General features: G+C 37.6%; 1 protein-coding gene across 2 annotated transcripts; it reads right to left on the reverse strand.

Moving 5' to 3' along the window:
* Window positions 1-5889: 5889 nt before the first annotated feature.
* SPATA22 (spermatogenesis associated 22) lies at window positions 5890-20978 on the reverse strand. Of its 2 annotated transcripts, none has more exons than XM_049636813.1 (9): window positions 20883-20978; window positions 19372-19486; window positions 17530-17658; window positions 15329-15389; window positions 15103-15198; window positions 13348-13690; window positions 11052-11181; window positions 9133-9230; window positions 5890-6211 (listed from the first exon to the last, which is right to left on the reverse strand). In XM_049636813.1, exons 2-9 carry the CDS (start codon window positions 19412-19414, stop codon window positions 6020-6022), a joined length of 1092 nt encoding a protein of 363 aa, XP_049492770.1. In that variant the 5' UTR covers window positions 19415-19486; window positions 20883-20978; the 3' UTR covers window positions 5890-6019. The 2 variants fall into 2 exon arrangements, with proteins under 2 accessions (XP_049492770.1, XP_049492771.1); XM_049636814.1 differs by having other exon boundaries at window positions 19372-19480; window positions 20883-20961.
* Window positions 20979-22936: the final 1958 nt, after the last annotated feature.

The raw sequence follows: 22936 nt of genomic DNA on the forward strand, positions 1-22936 counted from the left end.
GGTCTGTGTCCTTTAGGAGGAAATAATGGTGTCCATTAAAAAACTGAATAAAAATGAAAATATTTCTAAGATACATGGTCTGTAAGCTGTTCTGCAACAGATTGATTTCATCCTTGTTATCCACAACACTCTATAACCACAAATATAACAAATCACTTAACCTAATCATTTTCTGGCTCAATTTTTTTTCTAGTTAATTAGCATTTAATAATATTGACTCTTCCATACCTTCTGAAACATTCTGATCCCTTCTGTGCAATCATCCTGTTTCTTAGCTCTTCATTCTCAATAACTGTGATTGGTGTCTTCCATAACAGAATTTTATATATTGGTGTTTTCTTGGGCTTTTTTTCCTAAATCCTATTCTCTTATAATGCTACATAGACAGCCCTAAAAGAGTTGCTTACTCCCATGGCATAAATTACCATCTAAACTTCATGGATAGACCTCTATCACTGTCAGAACTGTATTCCCAACTGTGTAGTGATTATCTCATCATAGAATATCACAAGCATTTTCAGCTCCACAGACCGCAAATAAAGCTCATGATCTCACCCTGCTCCTCTCCTAATCTGTGCCTCCAAGTCTCTCATATCTCAGTAAAAGAAATCCAGGTTCAAGTCATACACCTGAGAGTTTTTTTACTCCCTCCTTTCTGTCATTATCAACATCCAGTCTATGAAGTCCTATATATTCTGACACGATAAATCTCTTTCTCATTTATCCACTCCTTATCTCAACCATCACTATCCTGGCTGGGCTGACATCATGTCTTGTCTGCACTATTGAAACGGCCTCTTCACTCATCTCCTTGTGTCCATGCTTGAATACTCTCCTTTAATATCCTTCGTTCACACTGCAGTATTCTAAGATGAAAATCTGATCATCATTCTCCCTAAAGTCTTCATAGATTCTCACTGCTCTTAAGATAAAGGCAAAATTCCTTTCAAGGGCACAAAATTGCTTCCTGACCTGACCCTGGCCTACCTCCACAGCTTCACCTGGCCCCATAGTGACATACACTCACCTCTCCAGAAATGCTGGACTTGAAAGTCACAATTTCTTGCCTCCAGACTTTTCCACTTGCTGGCCCCCATGCCTAGCATCTTCCTCCCCCTGCTCCCTCTTCACCTGGGTTTGCCCTACTTACCCTTCAGGCATATTAAACATCACTTTCAGCTACACCTCTCCTGTCCCCTCCAGACCAAGTGTGAACCTGCTGCTATGTTTCCATGGGATCCTGTGCTTTTCCCTAATACTGCCCAAGGTATTGTGTATAGCTGTCCTCCCTAATGGACTGTAAACTTCATGCAGGAAAGGCCGTGTCTGCCTTCATGACTACAGAAGTGCCAGCACCTGGCATGGTGCCTGGATGTAGCCAGTGTTTCGTAAATATTTATTGGCTGTTCTTCAGGCTGAGACATGCATTCCTTCAACTTTACAGACAGCAAACTCCTATTAGAATATCTACTCCTACTAAATACTCTCAGAACAAGAACTTACTAGTTTTTGACATTTTATTATAGAATTCCCTGACATAATCTCTAACTCATGGAAAATTTGGACTACTTCAAGCACACTGCTCTTTAACTGAAACAGACAACCCAGTATACACATCCACACCATCACTTTTTCCTTGTGTTGTATCCATAGGATTCAGTGGTATTGCCATAAAAAAAATCTCATGTATAGACAGGTTTAGTAATTTGTGGAGGAAAGGAAAAAATAAAGGTAATTTCTACCCTTGAGACCTCATTCCAGTGCTTCTCCAGACACCCACACCTCAGAGAGTCCCTCAAAGCTAAGAAAGCTCAGTAGGAGCATTAAGGAATATTAAAAGTTCCCTCCCTAAAGAAGCATAACTGAGTCCAATGGCTAGAATTTTCACCCTGCTGATGCTGTTTGAGCCACATTAAAATTTTTTATACGTGGACATATGTGCTGGTGTTGCAGCAGATAATGACATCAAGTGAAGTTTCATACACCTCATTTATCAGAATTTTTCTCCTCTGGAAAATGAGCGGGCACCATCCCTGGTGCGAACGTCTCATTAGGAAGCACAGACCAGAGAGCTAGTAGACACTGCCACGGATCAGGCGTAGGAGCTTCAGCTGCTCCATTAATGATGCCTCTCATCTTGTTCACATGGCCAATCAATGGTTCTCAGTCTGGGAGGCCCAAGAGGCAGTGCTTCTAAAAATCTACATATGAACTGCCTAGGGGTCCTGTGAAATGCTAATTTTGATGTTGTAGATTTGCAGTCGTGCCTAAAATTCTACATTTTTTTAGGCACTAAATTTTATATTTTCTGATGCCAAGTCTGCTGGTCTGTGGACCACTTTAAGTAGTAAGGACGCACATTTTTAAAATACTGATTACTGTACCAGTAAATGTAATCAGATTCTTGAGGGGAGAGGGCTATCCAAAGTATTTTAAAGCTCCTAATGTAATTCAAATATATATTCCAGCGTTAAGAACCTGTGTATTAAATGCTTGCCTCAGGGGCGCCTGGGTGGCTCAGTCGGTTAAGTGTCCGACTTCGGCTCAGGTCATGATCTCGCGGTTCGTGAGTTCAAGCCCCACGTCAGGCTCTGTGCTGATGGCTCAGAGCCTGGAGCCTGCTTCCGATTCTGTGTCTCCCTCTCTCTCTGACCCTCCCCCGTTCATGCTGTGTCTCTCTCTGTCTCAAAAATAAATAAACGTTAAAAAAAAATTAAAAAAAAATAAATGCTTGCCTCAGAGACCCATTAAAATGATACAATCTTGTGAGATGCATTATGTAGTAATATTTACGAATGCTATAATTAATAAAAAGACTCAATGTAACTATGAACATCAATCAAAATAGTTCTAGAATGTGGGGAAGTCTTGGGAGCCAGGGAGGTAAAGAAAAGGAGGGTTATCATACCCGAAGCACCATCCTACAGAACATCATACAACCTGGGAAAGCAAGACCCTCAGGTTGGAAGGACCCTAAGAGACCAGCTCATTCACCCTCTGCCCAACTTACTTAGTGTGTCTGAGCACTCCAGGAGACTAACCTAAGGTCCTGTTTACCTTTATTTACAAAGATATGTAAAGTGACAGCCTCTGTAGTTGTCACTTGTGTCTGCAACATCCCTTCTCACATCTCCCGTTCTACACATCCCTGGGACTAAGGGGCTCTGGATCCCAAAGGAGTCTAGATCCTAAAGGAACTCATTAAAGACACAAGACACAGAAATTACCCAGGACCCCTTAGGACAAATGCTCTCAGAGTTTTGGAGCAGTGATTGACTACATCACCCATCATACCTGATCATGCTTTGGTGGGGGGGGGGGGGGGGGGGGGGGCGGTGAGGATAGACAGAAGCTCATATATGGATGCTCAATCACTGCCTGTTTAGGGAATGGACAGTAGTCCTGTGGGGCTGGAGCCTACATTTTGGGAGGTGAAGGAGGATGGTTGGAGAAGTCATAGAAACGAAGAGGGACCAGACTGTGAATATCCTAAAACATCTTACAGTGTAAGAGGCTTTATCTTGTAGGCAACAAGATGTTATCAGTTGTCTTTGAGCAAAATGTCATGAAAGACATATTTTGGAAAGATTCCCAGGGTGGCATGATCTCTCACTACAACCTAGTTCTTCATAAACATACTCGAAGGGAGAGAGAAACCTGCAGCTAATAAAAATTAGAGCTCTATGACCCAACCATATGCAGATACAGAGAAAGTACTAGAGTAAAAGAGACCTCTCCCAGAGTATGTTCAAGTCAGCTTTGCACAAAGATAGAAACCTAGATTTTTCATTCCTTTGAGGTATGTCTAGCTTCTCACCTCCGTAGGAAACTTTAATAGCACCCCACCACCACTATCACCTCTATCATTCTCCATATGTGTCAGATTATCTCCTAGTTTCCAGCTCTTTCTTACACTGCATTGATCACAAAGCCACAGCTAGTATTTATAACTCCTTCTTCTATACTTCCTCTATATGTATGACTTCAGCTGGATGGTTTCTTTATATTCAACCTTCATTCCTTGGGAGTCCGAATCCTCAGTGTTATTGCCTTTATTGGGTTGCTGTAGTTTTCCATTATATTTTACTAAGTGGTACTCCAAAGAATCTCCTGGGTATCAGACAGTGCTTCCTCAATGTGTAGAGAAATTCATTTTTCTACTGTTAATTTGGATTGAATTACTCCAGACAGTATGGTAACTCCTTTGTTTGCCTGTTGGTTCAGTAACATAAAGAACTTAAAATGGCCAAGTGGCAGTCTCAGCTTCTAGTAGAATAAAACCATTAAAGCACTCCTTGGGAACTGCACCAGACACTTCTTGTGCACCACTTCAGATTCTCTTCAGACGGTCTTTTATTCCAGCTACAGCTGCAGTAACCAGTTCTGCAGACTCCAACCAGCTCTATGGAGACACAATCTAACTGCATTACCTCAGGCCTGCTCCACCTGCTTATTGCGTCCTGTCATAGGGTTTTCCTGCTTCCATGGAGTAGAATACCATGGGAAGCCAGTTTAATATTCATCTGTACACAACCCGAAAGTGTAAGGAAGTTTAGGATCCGTGGGCCAACCCTTAAAAAACAAGTGGTCGCAGGGCACCTGGATGGCTCAGTTGGTTGAGCATCCAACTTTGGCTCAGGTCATGATCTTGCAGTTCATGGGTTCGAGCCCCACATCAGGCTCGCTGCTGCCAGCTGTCAGATCCCCTGTCCCCCTCTCTCTATCCCTCCCCAACTTGCACTTTCCCAAAAAAATAAATATTAAAAAAAAAAAAAGTAGTGGGAGCTGATGAATATATGCTTCCCCTGTTTTCATTAAGGTGGATGATCCTATGATGCATTTCGTCAAGTCTTATTCACCCCAGTAGTGGCCAACTTAAATAAGCCACCCCGGTTACTGGTTTTCCCTTCTTTGCTTCTGTCTCTTCCCCTGTGAGGTAACAGTCCCAAATAAACTACTAGTGAATAATAAGACTTCGTCTCAGTGTCTGCATTTGGGGCAAACCAGACTACAACAGAACATAAGATCTCTAAATTAGCAGCCCAAAATTGTGGGGGTGGGAAGCAAAAATTTTGTGAGTACATTATTTGGTCTAATAATAACAAAAGTCAGTCCTGCTACCATCCTTTGATTCCTGGACCCATGAATCAAAGCTATGGAAGAAACAGCACCACATATAGGTTCCTGGTTCAAAGTATATACCATATTTTAAAGGAGCGTACACGAATCTTTCTGGATGTGATCTCCCAACTGGCATCACAACTGAATCTTTGGTATAAAGCAGTAACTACAAAGCTAGAAAGGAACTTGCTATCATCTTCTGTATCCTCCTTTCATGCACCTTCTGAGGGATTCCTCCACCCTGATTATTTTTAAAGCTGGAGATTATCACTCCCCTCCACTTGTTTGCTTCATAGACAGGTAAACAATAGAGATCCAAAAAATGAGGGCAGGGAGAGGATGTACAGAGGAAAGACCAGAGTGCAAATGTATTTTAGAAAGACAGATATAAGAAGTAGAGAGAGAAATGCAAATTATATATATATATATATATATATATATATATATATAAAATTGTATGTATAATACATGCTTACTAAAGCATTTTATTACTTTAAAGTAATAAAATGAACTTCATAGACTAACAGCTCCAGTATAATGCCTGGTAACAGTACTGATAGTGGGCACCCTTGTCTTATTCCTGACTTTAGAGGGAATGTCTCTTTATTTCCCCATTAGGCTTGATGTTGGCTTTTGTGCTGACTCAAATGCATTATTACTTCATGTTAAATAAGTATCTATTCCTATTATATTGAACATTTTTATCCAAAATGGTTAATTTTAGCAAATACACCACTGTCATAAAAAAAAAAAAAAACTCTTCCCACATTTAAAAGGACTGAAGTATTTTAATTCAACAAATGAAATACAGAAAAACAGTAGCTATAAAACCATGGAGATGATAACTTAATAACAAAAATGCTTTAAATTATACTATTTAAACTTCCTTCATCACTATTTAAATTTCACTCATTATATTAGTATAATACCTCATCTCAGCATCTGCAATTTTAACAAATGCTTGGAAAGTTTTTTGTTCAGAAACAGATGCTGGTCTGACAGAAACACATTTGAAAATATTCTTTTTCTGGTCATAATTTCCAACACACCTATGAACTCGGCCTCTAATCAGTCTTGGAAGTTCACGATCCTGTTTTTAAAAAAATAAATATCAATAGTTATTTTTTTACTTCATCTGAATTTCAATTTTTTGAAACTAAAAATATAATCAACTAAATATCAATCACCTCAAAATGCTGTAATTCCCTCAGCTGACTTAGAGCCCCACGGCTGACAAGACCATAATAGCTGGGCATATAGGGGTGCCCTGTCACAGAGGAAAGACCTTCACTTGCGTAGGGCTCCTTACAAGCTGGTGAGCTATTGCTTCTTAAAAGACTGAATAATTCCCACTGTAATGGCACATGAATTATTCACTTCTATTAGACTGCTAGAGTTCCACTTTTAGTAGATGGTAGACCAGGTAGTTTAGGCCAAGTCTCTAGCTAAGAACAACCAGAATAGCTGGATGAAATATTTATATCTTCTTGTAGACATTAGAGAGATACCAACGCAGTGGGGGAATATGGAGACACCCATTTGGGAGAAGACAGGGGTCCAGAATGCGTCCTGACATTTACGGATGTTTCTCACTGAGGTTCTGTATCAAGTATAGTCAAGGCAGTTAAGAGTCTAAAAAACTGAGCAGAGTTTCTGACAGGCTCCCAGGACCGGGAGATAAAAAACAGAGTCAGAGGTCCACAAGGAAAAGAGATTCTGGTCACTACCTCCACCATCACCCCCAGCTTAGAGTTAGGACCCAAAAGGACCCATGCCTTAATGGGACTAGTAAAACAGGAAAAAAAAACAGTAACAGGAAAAACACAGCCAGCATCAATTCCTTTTAACCATGAATAAAATTATTCTGGAATTGCTTTCACCAAATGGTCATAAAAAGCACTAGCTATAAGGGGTAATATTGATAATTGCTAAAAGGACTATATTAAAATGAAGAATTTCTGTTCCTCAAAAGCTACCGTTAAGAAAAAGCAAACTATAGAGTATGAGAAAATATTTGCAAGACAAATAATGGACAAAAAACTTGTACTCAGAATAGTTACAAAAACAAAAACAAAAAACCAAAACCAAAACCAACTCCTCTAAATAAAGAAGGACAAAACAATAACTCAATAGAAAAAAAGAACAAGAGGCCTGAACAGACTTTAAAGAAGGTATCTAAGTGGCCAGTGAACATATATAAGGTGTTCAACCTCATTAGTCACCCGGGAATGTAAAGAAGTAAGACAGCACTAAACACCCACTAGAATAGCTGAAACAAAAAAGACTGACAGTACTAAGTCTTGATAAGAATACAGAAAAACTAAAACTCACCTACACTGACTGTGAGTGTGTAAACTGGTACAACCCTTTGGAAAATTCTTTGGTGAATAACTACTATATTGGAATATACAGATACACAATGATGCAGTGATTTTACTTCTAGGTAGATGCTCAGCAGAAATGCGTGCATATGCATGAAAAACACAGAGAAGAATATTCCCAGAGCATTATTCCTAACAGCAAAAAATCTGGAAACAACTCAGATGCCACCAACAGTAGGAGAGAAAATTAAATTGTTTTACAACAGAATACTGTACATAGAAATATAAATAAATGGGCTATAGCTACATGCAACAACACAGATGAATTTTACAAAAATTGTGTTGAGGGAAAGACATAAAAGATGTACCATATAATATTATTTATATAAAGTTCAAAACTAAGCAGAATTAATTTGTGATATTAAAAGTCAGGACAGTAGTTACTTTTAGGTAGAGACAGGAGATAGTGTGAGGAGACACAAGGATACATAGGGTGACAATAATATTCTATTTCTTAACCTTGGTAATGTTCACTTTGTGACACTTCACAGATACTTCATAGAACTGCACAATTATGATTTTTACACTTTTAGGTATATATTATACTTCAATAAAAAATTTTAAGCTTATCAGACTAGAGAAACCTATTAAAAATATTACAGAAATTAATAACATAATTACTATTTCTTGATCATTTACTCTATGTCAAATGCTATACATTCATGTTTTATCATCTTATCTCCAAAATAACCTTTCAAAGTAGGAATTAGTCTCCCCATTTCACAGATTAAAAAACTCATAAAGTTGAAGTAGCTTTACTCAAGGTCATAAAACTAGTAAATGGTGGGAGTAAAAACTGGAATCCAAGTCTGATTTTGGAATCAAGGACAAGTTCAGAATTAATACTCAACTCTTCTATAATGTATGTAAGTTAAAAGTCTGCAGCCTCCTTTGTGATCTCCACCCTCCTTTGTCACCCTCAGCCTTCTTTGTCACAAACAGTCTTTCCTATATCCCAGCCCACTCGTTGCCTTCCTTCAATTTTAAAGCCACTATCCTCACCCCCATCACTTACTGACTCCAGGCTCTGGTAATTATAAACTACTTGCAGTTTCCTCTACAATCCATGCTCTCTCTTAGCATATGCTGCCCTCCCATCTTAGAGTGCACTCCTCACGCTTCTTCCCTCCCCCAACACACTCTGGCTTTAGGAGTCTTTAAATATGTAAGATAAGATAGGTTACTACATTCTTCAAAAATCTTTCTGATCTGCCCCATCCTTCCTATCTACTTCTATAGCACACTGCACATTCCTCTATCATACCATTTATCATGCCACGGTTTAACATTTATGTAAGTCTCTCTACCTGAGATTGTAATAAACTCTTTGAAAGAAAGCTATTTAGCACTTATATTCCATTTTGTATCCTTTATATCTAGCACAGCACCTGGCAGGTGCAGGTAGTTTCTCTAGATTAGCTAAACAAATAAACTTTAATGTCAGAACTGAAACCAAACAAAATGCTGAAAGTACTACTAAATTGTTAACAGAATTTCTACCGCAATGGAATTACTGCCTACATTTGTATGTTTTGTTGGCACAGGCTTTGCAAAGAATATGGAATTACAGCCTACATTTGTATGTTTTGTTGGCACAGGCTTTGCAAAGAATATTTAAACAAATACTCACGATTTCGTAAAATACACAAGGCAGAGTATTTTTCCCATCTCTCATAAGGAAAGTCTTTGAATAATATGGACCAGGTGTAACAGCTGAATCAAGAACAGCTAAGCAACATTAAAATGGGGGAGGGGGGAGAAACAGCGTTGGTAAATGTAAATAAAACTTAACAGTGAGAAGTGACTTTTAAATACTATTCCTACACCAAGCTCTCCTACTTTTATTTATACAATAATAAAGACAACACTTTAAGAGGGAATGACATTTCTGAAACTGCTTTATACCAAGGAAAGCAAAATTTTTGGCCTTGTCTAACTCAGGAACAGGTTATGTGCCAAAGTTCATACCATGGACAATATTTGGCCATTTGATGCTTTTTTCTTACAGTGTGTTCTACAGAGTGGTTAAATCCTCAGACCATTCTATATTATAATAATAAAATACAAAAACATAATGAATAAGCATCATGGTTTAATGAAGGAAAAAACACTGAGTTAGAATCAGAAATCATTTATTTGCATTCCAGTTCAACTTAACTAAATTGAGCAAATTGTTTAACCTCTTTCAAATCTGTTTCATATATAAAATGCAAATAATATTTCATGTTTATTTCAATAAATTATCAAATGAGAGCATTATTCATTCTTTAATAACCACCTGTTGAGTACTGACAGTGAACATTTGTTATTTTGAGGTCTCCATTCCCCCTAATAATACCCAGATTTTCCTTTAGGAAACCTCTGCTATGTCATTCTTAGCCATATGATTTGGATAGGATCTGACGGACCCACAGATCCAGGAGACTAATTTAACCCATCAGCATATCCCATTCCCAGCTACAGAGTTCAAGATTGGCTAGTCATTTGCTAGTTTCTGGAAAACACAATGAGAAGGAACTATCAACAAATGTGACAGTGTGGTATAAGCATGTGTGGTACAGAAAATTTTGATAGTCATCTTAATACCAAAAGGAAAGAGTCAGAAGTGCTGGAGAGACCACATTTGGAGCTTCAGGATGAAGCTAACACTGTGATAGGACAGAAAGATGGCTAAAATCAAAAACATAATTCTAGATGAATATGAATATGTGTATTTTAAAACACATACAGCAAAAAATATAAGTTGTGAAATCAAATGTGCATAGTAAAATTATAAAAGCATGGACAGGAAAGATACCACAGGGATTATCTCTAGAGAAGAAGAAACAAGGATGGGGGCTTCAAATAGATCTATAACATAGGTATGTGGATATTTATATTCTCTATTTTTCTATATATTTAGAATATTAAATAATTTAAACAGTATTAAATATTTATTTTATTTGAATTAAAAGAAATATGTTTTGAGTCTCTACTTCTTGTTTATCTCTTCATTCTAGGTAAAATCAAATTCTGGAAACATTCTAAAAACTTTTAAGTAATAATTTAAGAAACAGATTAATCATAGGGTGTTTTCTCCTATCACTAAAGGATTCTTCATAGATGTTCTTTTAGAGTATTTAAAATATGATTTAACTATATACGAAATTACTACTGGATTTAGTATAATATAGTACAAAGAACACCAGATTGAGAATAAAGGAGATTTGGTTTTTAGATCCATTTCTGCAGCTAACTTGCTTTGTTGTAGTCAAATGTACTCTAATGAATTGCCCCATTTCTTCACCTACCTCAAGGATTAACTTAGAGCTCTTGTAACAATCTTTCCAGTTTTAACATTATAAATCAGAAGGATATTACCATAAATAACCAAATACATCTTAAGTCACCCAAATCAATGACAAATTCAGGAATTGAAGAAAATCCTAATAAAACATAATCTCCTTTTGCAAATTTTATTTTTCTTTAAGGTTCCCTAGGTATTCCTATTGACATTCAAAACTATCGTCCAAATAGTACTACTGAGGTTTTTTGAAGTACGATACCTACCCAATATTTCAAAAAGAAGTACAGTTTTCTGTGCATGTTCACACCAGTACTTCATGCTTTCAATAACTGCAGATATAATTCTTAAAGAATTATCTTTTTCCTTAAGCTTTAACTGATACGATGAGTCTTCCTTTTGAAAAAATAAAAACACAGCATTAGAAAATCCTTTCATTTTTTTTTTTTCATCATACTCTTTCACTTTCCATGTTAAAGATTCTAGGTCCCCAGGCATAAAATGTGTAATATATGCAACAAAACCCATTACTGATAATTTTAGTAGTTATTCCCCTAAATTAAAGACATCATTAGCACTTTATAGCAGGAGAAACTAGGATTAGAGACCATTAATCAAGAAGAGAATTATTTATATGAACATTCATCACTCATTTATTCACTGAGTATTTTTAAAGCAAAGAATTATTCATGTGGACATTCATTCGTTTACTTGTTTTTAAAGAATCGTGTGCCAATCCTGTGATAAACACAGGTGAGTAAAACACAATTCCTTTCCCTAACGTGTTAATACTCTAAGAGGGGAGCCAGACACATTCACTCATTCATTACAAAAGTACTCATTGGCAGTTACTATGCACCAAATATTGTTAATGAGGAAACAACACTGAACAAAACAGACAAGATATCTACCCTCACAGATTCTGCCATCTAATGGACGATCCAGAAAATAAACAAATAAATACATAATTGAATGTCAGGAGTTGATATATCCTATGCATTTTTTAAAAACAGGGTAAAAGGATAAAGACAGACAGGAATTATTAAATACATTGATGAAATGAGGACTGAGGAACACTAAAGTATAAAGGCCCTGAGATGGGAATTGTGTTTGGCATTTTAAAAAATCAACTAAGAATACAGTGTGTTAAGTTATTAATTTGGGGGGGGGGGGAGGGTACTTTCCTTTGTGAGGGTGGGGACACATCAAAGAACAACTGATGGGACTTTTTTTCCAACTACAATTACCTTCTTTCTCCTTCTCTTCGTAACCAAAATACCAATGCCTGCCATTGAGAGCTACTGCCATAATGAACAACTGTTACTAAGGTAAACTATGTCATATCATTCTTGTATACAAGGAAACATAAGGTTGAAAGCCACTGTGATATATGCTATATTAGTCAGACTTCTAGCAAAAAAAAAACAAACTTTCTGTTGAAAAGACTTCTTACGAGTGTATGTACAGAACAAGCACAGGGTACTTAAGCCCTCAAAGACTAACAACAGTAAGAAACTACTGTCACTCCTAGGCTGAAAGGACAAAGGGAGGAAGTAAAATTACCACACCTGTGAAAGCTGGACTCATGGAGGGGCTGTATCATTTAGGATCAGCTACTGACTATGACAGACTATGACAGCTACTGACTATGACAACATTTAAACAGGGAGAAAATGGGAAACCCTAAACTTTCTCCCCACCCTCTAATTTCCTGCCAGTGACCCCAACTGGCTGATCCCTAACAGGAGCTAGCCTAGGGACCTCAGGATGCTGTACTGTGTAGGACAATTCAGCCTTCCAAAACACAGACAAGAGTAGAGTGTAAAGAATCTACTGAGCCAGGGCACAAGGGAAGGTAGTGAACAACCAGCACATAGAATATATTAAAGATATTTACAAAGAACAATTAGAGCAAAGAGTGGTGATAGGAGGAAATAAGGCTGAGGTACAGATATAGAGAAAAATATACAGAGTGCATATCATGGTCAGAGAATTGTGAAGGGTCTGAAATGGTTAGTGTATTGGAGAATTAGTAGATTATGGAATACGAAACTGGAAAGGTACAATAAATTCTGACTTGCAGTCCAAATCTATCCTGCTATTTTTGTAAATTTTCATTGGAACACAGCCAAGCCTATTCATTTATGTATTGTCTATGGCTGCTTGCAAGCTACAAAGGCAGAGTTGAGTGGTATAGCTAAGAGACTATATGACCCATAAAGTAAAAAATATTTACTATCTGGCCCTTTACAGAAGAACTTTGAGAATTTCTATACGTAATGGATAAACTCATCATCCCAATAATCAATAAACAGTGAAATTCAGAACCCGGTAGGATACTCTAAAGCAACCATGAACAGGAGCAGCCATTCACAACCTCTAAGAAAATATTTTGGAAATGAACATTCATCCACTCCAAGGGAACTAGATATTTGTGTTAACCAAGAAATGCATGCCATGGGATTGATTTTAAATGCTCTTATCGCTGTAAACTTCTAAATGTTTATCTCATTTTTTAAATGTAAATACAAAAATGTAAATAATTCATATTTAAAAGTTTACCTTGAGAGTGCTTTCTTCTGGAATATAATCCAACATTTTCTTCTTAAATTGGTTTTGTTGAAAATTAGACTTAAATGCCTGTAATGCACTGTTTTTGTCTAGACCTCTCATTGTGGAGCCAGGTATTTTTGATGAATGTGTTTGTCTGAGTACTTCAGTTTCTCTTTGATGAGATGAGTTAGGAGGTTCGGATAATTTCAACTGTTTCTGTTGTTGAGCTCCCCAACTCTTTGGACAAGAATTTATTCCATCATTTGCCACTAAGTTTGTCCTTTCACATTGAGGCCTAAAATCATTTCTATCCCAAGTTTTCCAGCTAGTATTTTTGTTGTCATCTCTGTAGCTGTAATAGTTTAAAATTAATATTAGTTTTTATTTCTATATACTTTTCCTTTTAAAAAATTAATAGTGAAAAATTGTGGTTTATAAAGTACCTTGTAACTACTGACTAGTTGGAAATTCCAAATGCATTATCATAACAACTCTACAATATATTATACCTCTCTTTTTAGGTGAGGAAACGGAGGGACAAAACAACTTGCGTGAAGTTATATAGCAAGTTACTATCAATCTGGAACCCAGAGAATCCTACTCTCCCCACGCAGATTCCAGTGCTATAAAGTATATTTTTAAACCATATAAGCCTTCATATGACAGTGGTTGTCTCTGAGTGTAAGATTTTAAGGACATTTTATTGCTTCTTTATACATTTATTTTTAAATTTTCTACAAAGTAAAATTTTTACAAGTTAAACTATGGCTTATAGATGATTGTAAATAACGAGAATAAATATAGGCAGTATAGGTAACTATTTAATTAGAAATTTTGTACTTTTACTACATAGCTTAAAAGCCCAATTTATGAATCTGTTGCAGGATTGTATTATATTAATCTAAGGGAGTTGGATTAATTTAATCTATAAGGAGATCAGAACTGATGAGAACATAATGTTAATGAGGCCAAAATCAAAAGTATAATTTCTGAGCATACTAGTTAAGAGTTCCACAAGGAGAAACTAGTCCAGGTCACAAATTCTCATTTCTGAATAATTTCTCTGAAAATATCACCAGGATCACAAGGGGGCAAATAACACAACTCATCCCTCGTTAGGGAAAATAATCCAAGAAAAGGTCCTGGTTTCCTAGAGACCAGGCACAAGTCCAGACTGTATGGGGCCTGAAGCTTGTATGATGTGAAGAGGCTTCTCAAGTAAATTAGGTGCAAAAGTAGGTATGAAAATAACGAGAAAAGAAATCACAAATAATTACAAAGTTTTCAAAGGTGATAAATATCGCAAACATCACAATATCCAGGAAAAAATGTTACTGGCATTTTTATTAATTAATTGTCTGATACACCTCTATAAAACTTTTCCTACATCGATCACCTCCTCATATGACAGCAATTTTATTTCCAATAGTGAGAACAGAAACATAATTTTGTCTTTCCATGACTATGGGATAACTTGTATTACTCAGTTTAGAAAAGTTTCTTTCAGCTTCCCAACTCCTTACTGGTAAACAACACATCTGCAACCTGCTCCAATGTTTTTGTCTAGGAGGTGCTCCTGGCCTGGGGACAAGCCCTGGAAAAACTACAGTCCTAGGTGAGCCCACACAGTTGGTTATTATTAAGTATAAAAATGTTCTAAATGTAATTTTGTCTAGGCAAGGACAAAGAGATGAAGGAGGAGGGAAAGAAGGGGAGGAGGAGAAGGGAAGGAGAAAAAGAAAGAGAAATCTTAAGTAAACTCACCTCCAACCACTCTTGCTTCTTTCAGTATTTGATTGAATAGACTTAGACATAGAATCTTGACTTCTCAGGGGAGGAGAAACTGAATGTGGCATTTGCCTTTAAAGGAAACATGTCTTATAAATATTAGTAGTTTGTTTCCAAATTGAGAAATGTAAAATGTACACAGAAAAATGACATCAGACAATAACAGACACACACAGTCACTGGTGTCCATTTTTCCACATACCCTGTGTTCAGTGTTTTCATTAAAGGAGGCAACTCTGGATTCACAGCTTCCCAGGCCCAATCTCAAAAGATATAAATAACATAGATAAAAGTAAGATAGGTAACATTTTTAAAAAATAATTATTTCATACTTATTTAATTCGTGGGAAACTAAAAGCCTGAATAAGCAGTGGACTCGAAGATATGTATGTGTTCTTTAATAGCATTGTTGTGGAATTTGTCACAGCCTGCCTTATTAATTTTTATAGATGTCTTTCTTCTCCACTGTATTTTAAACAAGGATAATAGTTTAATCTGTATCTTTTCCACAATCAATCCTAGTATATATAGTACCTTGTATTTTGTAACATGAATTCAGCGTAATCAATGTTTCTTAAACTTTTTTGACCCCAACCCACAGCAAAAAATGCATTATAGCCCAGGGGCACCTGGGTGGCTCAGTAGGTTAACCTCCAAACTCTTGATTTCAGCTCAGGTCATGATCTCATGGTTCGTTAGTTTGAGCCCCGCATCAGGCTCTGGGCTGACAGTGTGGAGCCTGCTTGGGGTTCTCTCTCCCGCTCCCTCTGCCCCTCCCCTGCTTGTGCGTGCTCTCTCTCTCTCTCTCTCAAAATAAATAAATAACTTGAAATAAAACTACATCATAGCCCAGAACATATATATATCTATATATATATATATACACACACACACACACACATACACACACACACACGGTATGCATGTGTGTGCATGAGAGAAAGGAGAGAGAACATAAAACTGCACCATCAACTTGTATCCTTACTATCTGTGATGCACTCTCATATTTTTTATTCTACTTTATTCTCTTCTATTTCCTTCTTTAAAGATTAACTTTTTCCCAATCGGACTAACGGATCAAGACACAAATTTGAAAATCACTGATCTAGTCCTATCTTTTACCCAGTATAAGAATCTTATAGATCTCTGACAGATTGTAATCCTGGTCAGAGTTTGGACAGTTCAGTACTTCAGGAGGATGAACATTTCCCTATGGAGTAGCTCCAAATGTTGTTATTTTTCAAGTCCAACATTCATGCTATTTATAAAAATATTTTAAACGTCAGAGAAATTTTTTAGATGGCAGAGGATGACCAGATAAATGCCCATTTATGTATATCCATGTGAATTTTTATCTTTTATCCATAAAAATGAGAGTAATATCAAATTCCTATTTTAAATTCCTCAAACGTGAAAGAAAATAATTACAGCTTAGAAGCAGACTAAGTAAGGTCTATGATAGCACATTGGATGAAATTAACAAATATATATATTTTATATTTATATGTGGCTACATATATAGATTTTAAAATTCCAGTTGCAAAAGAGCCTATTAAAGATTTTTAAAGTATCCTCAAAATTATATAAATGTATATAACCAGTATATACCAAGTATATTTCAGAATACCTGCCTATCCATGCCTTCTTCTTAAGAGAAATAAAAAGTCAGCAAACATTAAGACCTCTCTGCACCCACCACCACAGCTAATTGTTACAGAGATGAGAGGCCTAATCATAAAGCTAAACCAGAATTTTAATGACCTCTCTGAAAAAGATGTGCTGAACCAAAGGCTCTCTGTCTCTAGAATTTAATCAAAAGATACAGAAGGCAGTCAACAGTAGACTCTGAAAACTAGAACTAAAAAGGCTATGTTAACTCCCAGCAAGGGCAATTTAGTTCATGGGCTAGTTGAAGCTATAAGGAAGCCAACTGGATGAGAGAAATGAAGCATCAAATGAAGAAAGGCAAAAATGCTAAGAGAAGAGAAAAAAGCCAAGCAGCAGAAATGTTAGGCTTCTACCCTGCTACCCCCATTTTTCCTGTGTTCACATGCATACTTATCCCTATTCCTGACGCAACTTGAGTTTCTCCATTCTTTATCACCACATGCCTAAGTCACAATATCCATGTATCTTGAAAAAGAAAAACACAAATCTTTACAATGTGGGTTACAACTTCATTAGAACAAAGGCTCCAGATCTAAGATACTCCATTTAAATGCTAAGCCATCCTTGTAGACAAGGAAACTCAAACTACTGTACTGGAATGTTCAGAAAGAGCCAAGTAATCCCTGTATTTGGATGGTGGAAAGAAGAAAAAGTAAACTTTCTATTTCCATTATAATAAAATAAAAATGGTAATTTTCTATAATCTTCATTCTTATTTTCACCTTATTTTCTTACCTGTTGGTAAAGGAGGGAAGTCATAACTGTCAGAAGCAGTACTGATACTTGGATCATTTGTAAGTGGATTAGAGGTTAATGGCTGTCTATTCCTCTTTTTCTGATTGAACAATGGTACAGGCAAACAGCCTAAATTAAATATATCAATAAATTAGTACATAATAGGCAAATAGTCGATCTAGTTATAGAGTAACTGTATAATATACAACTTGAATTTGTCTACTTCTGTATGTTAATTTTATATTATAGATATATTTCTACATATTTGGATTGATTTTTACATTCTTTTTAAGATCCCAAATAGCCTCATTTGTCTCTACAAAAACTCCTTTCTTGTTCTACATTAACACTGACTTAATTCCTCTTGTTTGGAAGTAATTCCCATCTCCTTCCTTACCCCCTGACCCTTTCTAAATCCACTTTTTGTTTTCCTTATTTCCCTCCTGTGCTTGCTTATTACCATGTCAACTGGAGGGGATCCTTTAAATACAACAGAGGTGAGGGAGAACCAAACTTTGATCCCTGCTTTCCAAAACCCTAACCACTCTTTAGACTATGATAGCACACTCTTTAGGGCCACAGCTCTCATTTGACTAAGATTTACACAGACTTGTGCTTAACATGCCAGCTCCTAGACCCCACTGTCATAGATTTTATTTCAGCAGATTTAGTTTGGAATCCAAAACTCTACAATTTTAACAAGCACTCCAGTTGTCTCTAATGCATATTGTCTGTGGGTCACTTTTAGAACGCCTTAAAGTGATAATATCCAGTCCACATGAGAATAAATAAATATCACCTCCAAGCTATCCAGATGGGAGGCCTGGGATCTCAAGTCAAGCCAAGAGTTAGAATTTATAAACACTAAAACTAGAAGGGATCTCAGAGCAAAAAAGGGATCCAAAAAGCTTGCACGGTGCCACAACGGAACTAAGGTTCCCAAATCTCAATTCAGGTATCTTGCCACTAGACCATACTCTAGCTGGTCCATCAACATGTACTATGGGAGAATATAGTCTCTGTGATAACTATCTGATGAAAAGCTGGTAAAATTATGTGAGCTCTGAAATCAGACTGCATGGGTTTGAATCACAACTTCAAAATATAAACTTGGGCAATTTCCTTAAACTCGTTGTGCTAATATGACATACATAGAGAGGCAGGATAATATAGTGATTAAGAGCACGGATGCTAGAGCCTAGCATCTAGAGCTAGATTCAAATGCTGGTTCTGCCACTTCATAAGTTACTGATTTAACCCTTTCTGTGCCTTAGTTTCTCATCTGGAAAACAGGGATGTTAATAACAATGCCTATCCCAGAGAGCCAGTGTAAAAATTAAATAAAATAATACATATAATGGCCAGAATACAGTACATCCAACAGCTATTACTATCTTCACTATACATTATCACCATTTCCCTGGTTCTCTTCATTTTTACCATCTGTCCTTTTACTAACTAATAAATTGGGAAAGAAGAAATGGTAAGGGAAGTTGTTACGGAGACAGGAGTGCTTCTGGAAATATTTTAAATAAGTAGGTCACAAATACAAATAGAAATAAGCCTATTTTTTTGTTTTCAGTTTAAAAGTGCAGAACAACTCAAACACATAAGGTTGGTAGAAAGAACACTAGAGTAAATCCAGGAAAGTTTCATTTTACTCCCACTTCTGTCACTATTTTGCCTTGAGTAAGTTATCTTACTTCTCTGCACCTAAAAGAGGTTAGACTATATGTTCAGTCTTCCTTAAAGTTCCTTCCAAAATGTTCCCTCTATAAACTACACAAGATTTACATGGAATATAAAAATATAGAAAATTTAAAAATAAAAGTTGTTCAATACCTGCTGTACTTCGAGTTGAATTTTCATTTAGGTTTCTCTTCATTTCCTTCAATATTAAAATCTGTAACTTTGTCTTTAGCACTCCAAATTTACAAATGAAGTTGTCTGACTAAACCTTCCAAGAAATATGCAATTCACATTATATCAACAAAAAAATCAAATTCTCAGCCTACTAATTACTGAAATTTTGATTTAACACTATGGCTTCAAAATAAGGTAAACACTTTACAGAACCCTGCTTCCCGAATAAGAATTTACAACATGATCCATTTTTCCAATTCTGTTCAAAATTGGTTAGGACTGAGGTGGCTATAACCTTGCTGCCTAAACATACATTTTTTTTTTTTTCCACACAGTCCACATAACATGTTTCACAACCAAAAACCCACAATGAAGATTCTGAACCAGATTTATAAAAGAGGGAAATGGCTACAACACTGGCAAACTGATAGGCTCGCAGGGCCAGGGAGGAAACCTACACAAGTGAACTAACCACGTGAGAACACGCTCCAACTCACTTTAAAACACTGTGCAGATCACTTGCTTTGGCCATTAACTGGAGATCCCTGTATTACAGAATACCAAAGACTAAGGCCTCAATATCCAGATTAATTGCAATAATAAATATCTACTCAATCTATATAATTTCAACAAGTGAAACAAGGTTTTTCTTTGTTTTTTCTTCTACAACAAAATTTGTTGCAATTTTTTTCCATGTTTAGCCTCCTCCTAATATATTTCAATCCTAATTTAATGCAACAAACACCTATTACATGAAAAGGCAAAATACAAACCTAAATAAGGTAATCTCTGCTCCTAAATTCATTATCCAGTGAGGAAACAACTAAGTAACACCGCAAATCATACTGAGGTAAACACTAATTTCCAAATATCACTTAAAGAAATAAAAATGGGGAAACATAAGGGCAGGGACTGCCTCTGCTTTGTTTCCAAATCTTGGGCTTGAAACCGGATATCGCGGGCCCTTTAGAAAATATTCTTGATGTCATTCTAGGAAGCAAAACTGAGGTTATACGACGTTTTCTCCGCACAGAAATACCAACGCAACTCACACCATGAACCTAGAGCGGGGCTTACAAGGGTCATTACGTTTCTGAGTGCCAGCAAACAAAATCAACAAAAATGAGACATCCTCCCCCAGACCGGAGGGCCGGGGACCCTGAGGTGCCCCCACCCCAGCTTCTAACTGGACTCTAACGGCAGTTAGGTGGTTGGCAGCGTCGACGTGCAAAAAGTTTGTTCAGTCAACACACACACACGCACACACAGCCCCCAAAGGCCACTAGCTCAAATGGAGGCAAGGAGGGCCTATTTTGGCCACTCCTGGGCGGTCCAGTCAGGCCTACATTCTCTTTCCAACCACCTCTCCTGACCCAGGGACTGGGGCAGTTTGGTAACTAGAGACAATACACTCTTTCATTTCTTGGCCCTCGGGCCAACACGACACGCAACTTTAACCCTCAGGCTCCCAACCCTCCAACAACTGTCACCCGTTCTCTTCGCTCCGTCGTCGTCGACGTTGCCAACACAGCCCAGTCAGCTGCCGCTGACTTCCCGGCCTCTGAAGAAGCGCGAGAAGTCGAGCTTTGCGCAAGCGCACCTGCACCCGCGCCGCCCACTGCGCAGGCGCAGGAGCCACCTGCCTCTGGGGCTCGGGTGCTGTGGCATAATCCTTTCAGTGGACGGTGAGAAAAAGATGTTCACGCGCCTGTCCTCCCTGTTCACTACTGTGAGGTACGAGGCGCCGGATGGCTCTAGGGACGAGCCGTTCTATTCACCGCTGAGACGTACCCACGACTGGTGGCCCAACACTCCTCTTTACCCTTTCCCCAGCGCACACATTTTTTTAGGTTCTAAAACCTAAAACGTTTTTAAGACATTGGAGGTTCACCTAGAAGAGAATAACAAGGCCTCGGGCCTGAAAAGCAGGTCATAAGGTTTGTTTGACTTTGCTTCGTGTGGGCTGGGAATTAGTCATCTGGCGGCTGGCTGGCTGGAGAGCTGAGGCCCCGGTTAAGAGGAGGGCCCTGCAACTCTAAGAGCAGGGACTGCACTGTGCGAGAGCTCAGTGGAGGGAAAGGGCGGTCAAGGCCCGGGAGAGGAAATGGAATGCCGCAATGACCCGGAACTCTGGCGCTGGCCAGACACCTCTGATCTTGGGCAAGTTATTTACCCCCTCTACACCTACACTTCTCTTCTCAGTAAAGCAGGTATAACTATTTACTCAGTTCCCCTAAAACTATTAAAAGAGAAAAATGAACAGCCCTGGGGCACAGTAAATGCTCGGTAAATGTTAGCCCGTAATTAATAACAGTAGCTACCATCTACTGAGTCCTTACTATAGGCCAGGAATAGTAATTCTAGCTCTGTCTGAAGTCAAAGGCCATGCTATGTTGTTACTATATCTTCTGGCCATTTGAAGCCTGGGAGAGGTGAACAGAAATGTGCGGAGGGTCTACAGATGGAGGGAAGGTTGTTAGTACAGGCCTAGGACTATGAGACCATGAAACCTATTAGTACGGTTGACCCTTGAACGGTACAGTTTTCAACTGTACAGGTCCACTTATAGCTGGTTTTTTAGAGTGCTGTACTGTACATGTATTTTCTCTATGATTTTCTTAGTAACATTTTCTTTTCTGGAGGTTACTTTATTGTAAGGATATGATATTTAATACATATGTAAATTATGTGTTAATTGACTAGCGGTAAGGCTTCTAGTTAACAGCAGTCTATTAGTAATTTAAGTTTTAGGGAGTAAAAAGTTAGAAGGGATTTTCAGCTGCTTGGGGGTCAGCGCTCCTAACCCCTGCATTGTTCCAGGGTAATCTCTAGTTTCTTATAAGATTAGGTCAAAAGAAGGAGAATGAGTATGAATGCCAAACTCAGGAATAAGTTTGAAGTAATTGTGTCTTCATTTAATTTGGAAAAGAGAAGACTTCACAGCATAAGATGTCTGAAAAGACTTGTTAGTTGTCATGGTTCCAAAGGGAAGACTTTTATTTTTTATTTTATTATTATTATTATTATTATTATTATTACTATTACTATTAGAGTAAGAGAGAGAGTGCCAAGAAGTGGAGAGGGGCAGAGGGAGAGAGAATCCTAAGCAGGCTCCGGCTCAGTGTGGAGCCGGATGTGGGGTTCCATCCCACTACCCTGGAATCATGACCTGAGCTGAAATCAAGAATCAGATGCTCAATCAACTGAGCCACCCAGGTGCCCCCCTCAAAGAGGAGACTATTAGAAAATGAATAAAAGCTTTAGGGAAGCAGATTTTGACCTAACATATACATGCATGCATACATACATACACACACACATACACACATATATAACACCCACCCATGTTCCCCCCAAATGGATTTCTCATTTAAAGAAAATATTTTAAGCCCACTATGGACAACATGCTGTGCTAAATCTGCCAGAACTGCAGAATGAGCAATGTGGAATCTTTACTAGTTGTGTATAAACTTATCTATTTTATCCCTATCTTGTTTTTGGTGACATTTATTTATTACCATCTGGAAAGTTGGTCCGGATGGGT

Source organism: Panthera uncia, chromosome E1 (genome assembly GCF_023721935.1).
Source record: "Panthera uncia isolate 11264 chromosome E1, Puncia_PCG_1.0, whole genome shotgun sequence".
NCBI classification, from domain to species: domain Eukaryota; kingdom Metazoa; phylum Chordata; class Mammalia; order Carnivora; family Felidae; genus Panthera; species Panthera uncia.

Excerpts from the sequence above, each read along its gene's own strand:
- SPATA22 (XM_049636813.1), bottom strand. The coding sequence starts at position 19,414 with ATGAAGAGAAACCTAAATGAAAATTCAACTCGAAGTACAGCAG. Across the intron at positions 11,182-13,347 it reads CAGAAGAAAGCACTCTCAAG|GAAGACTCATCGTATCAGTT; the intron begins GTAAACTTTTAA and ends TTTTTTCAAAAG. Across the intron at positions 9,231-11,051 it reads ACTTCTTTTTGAAATATTGG|CTGTTCTTGATTCAGCTGTT; the intron begins GTAGGTATCGTA and ends AATGTTGCTTAG.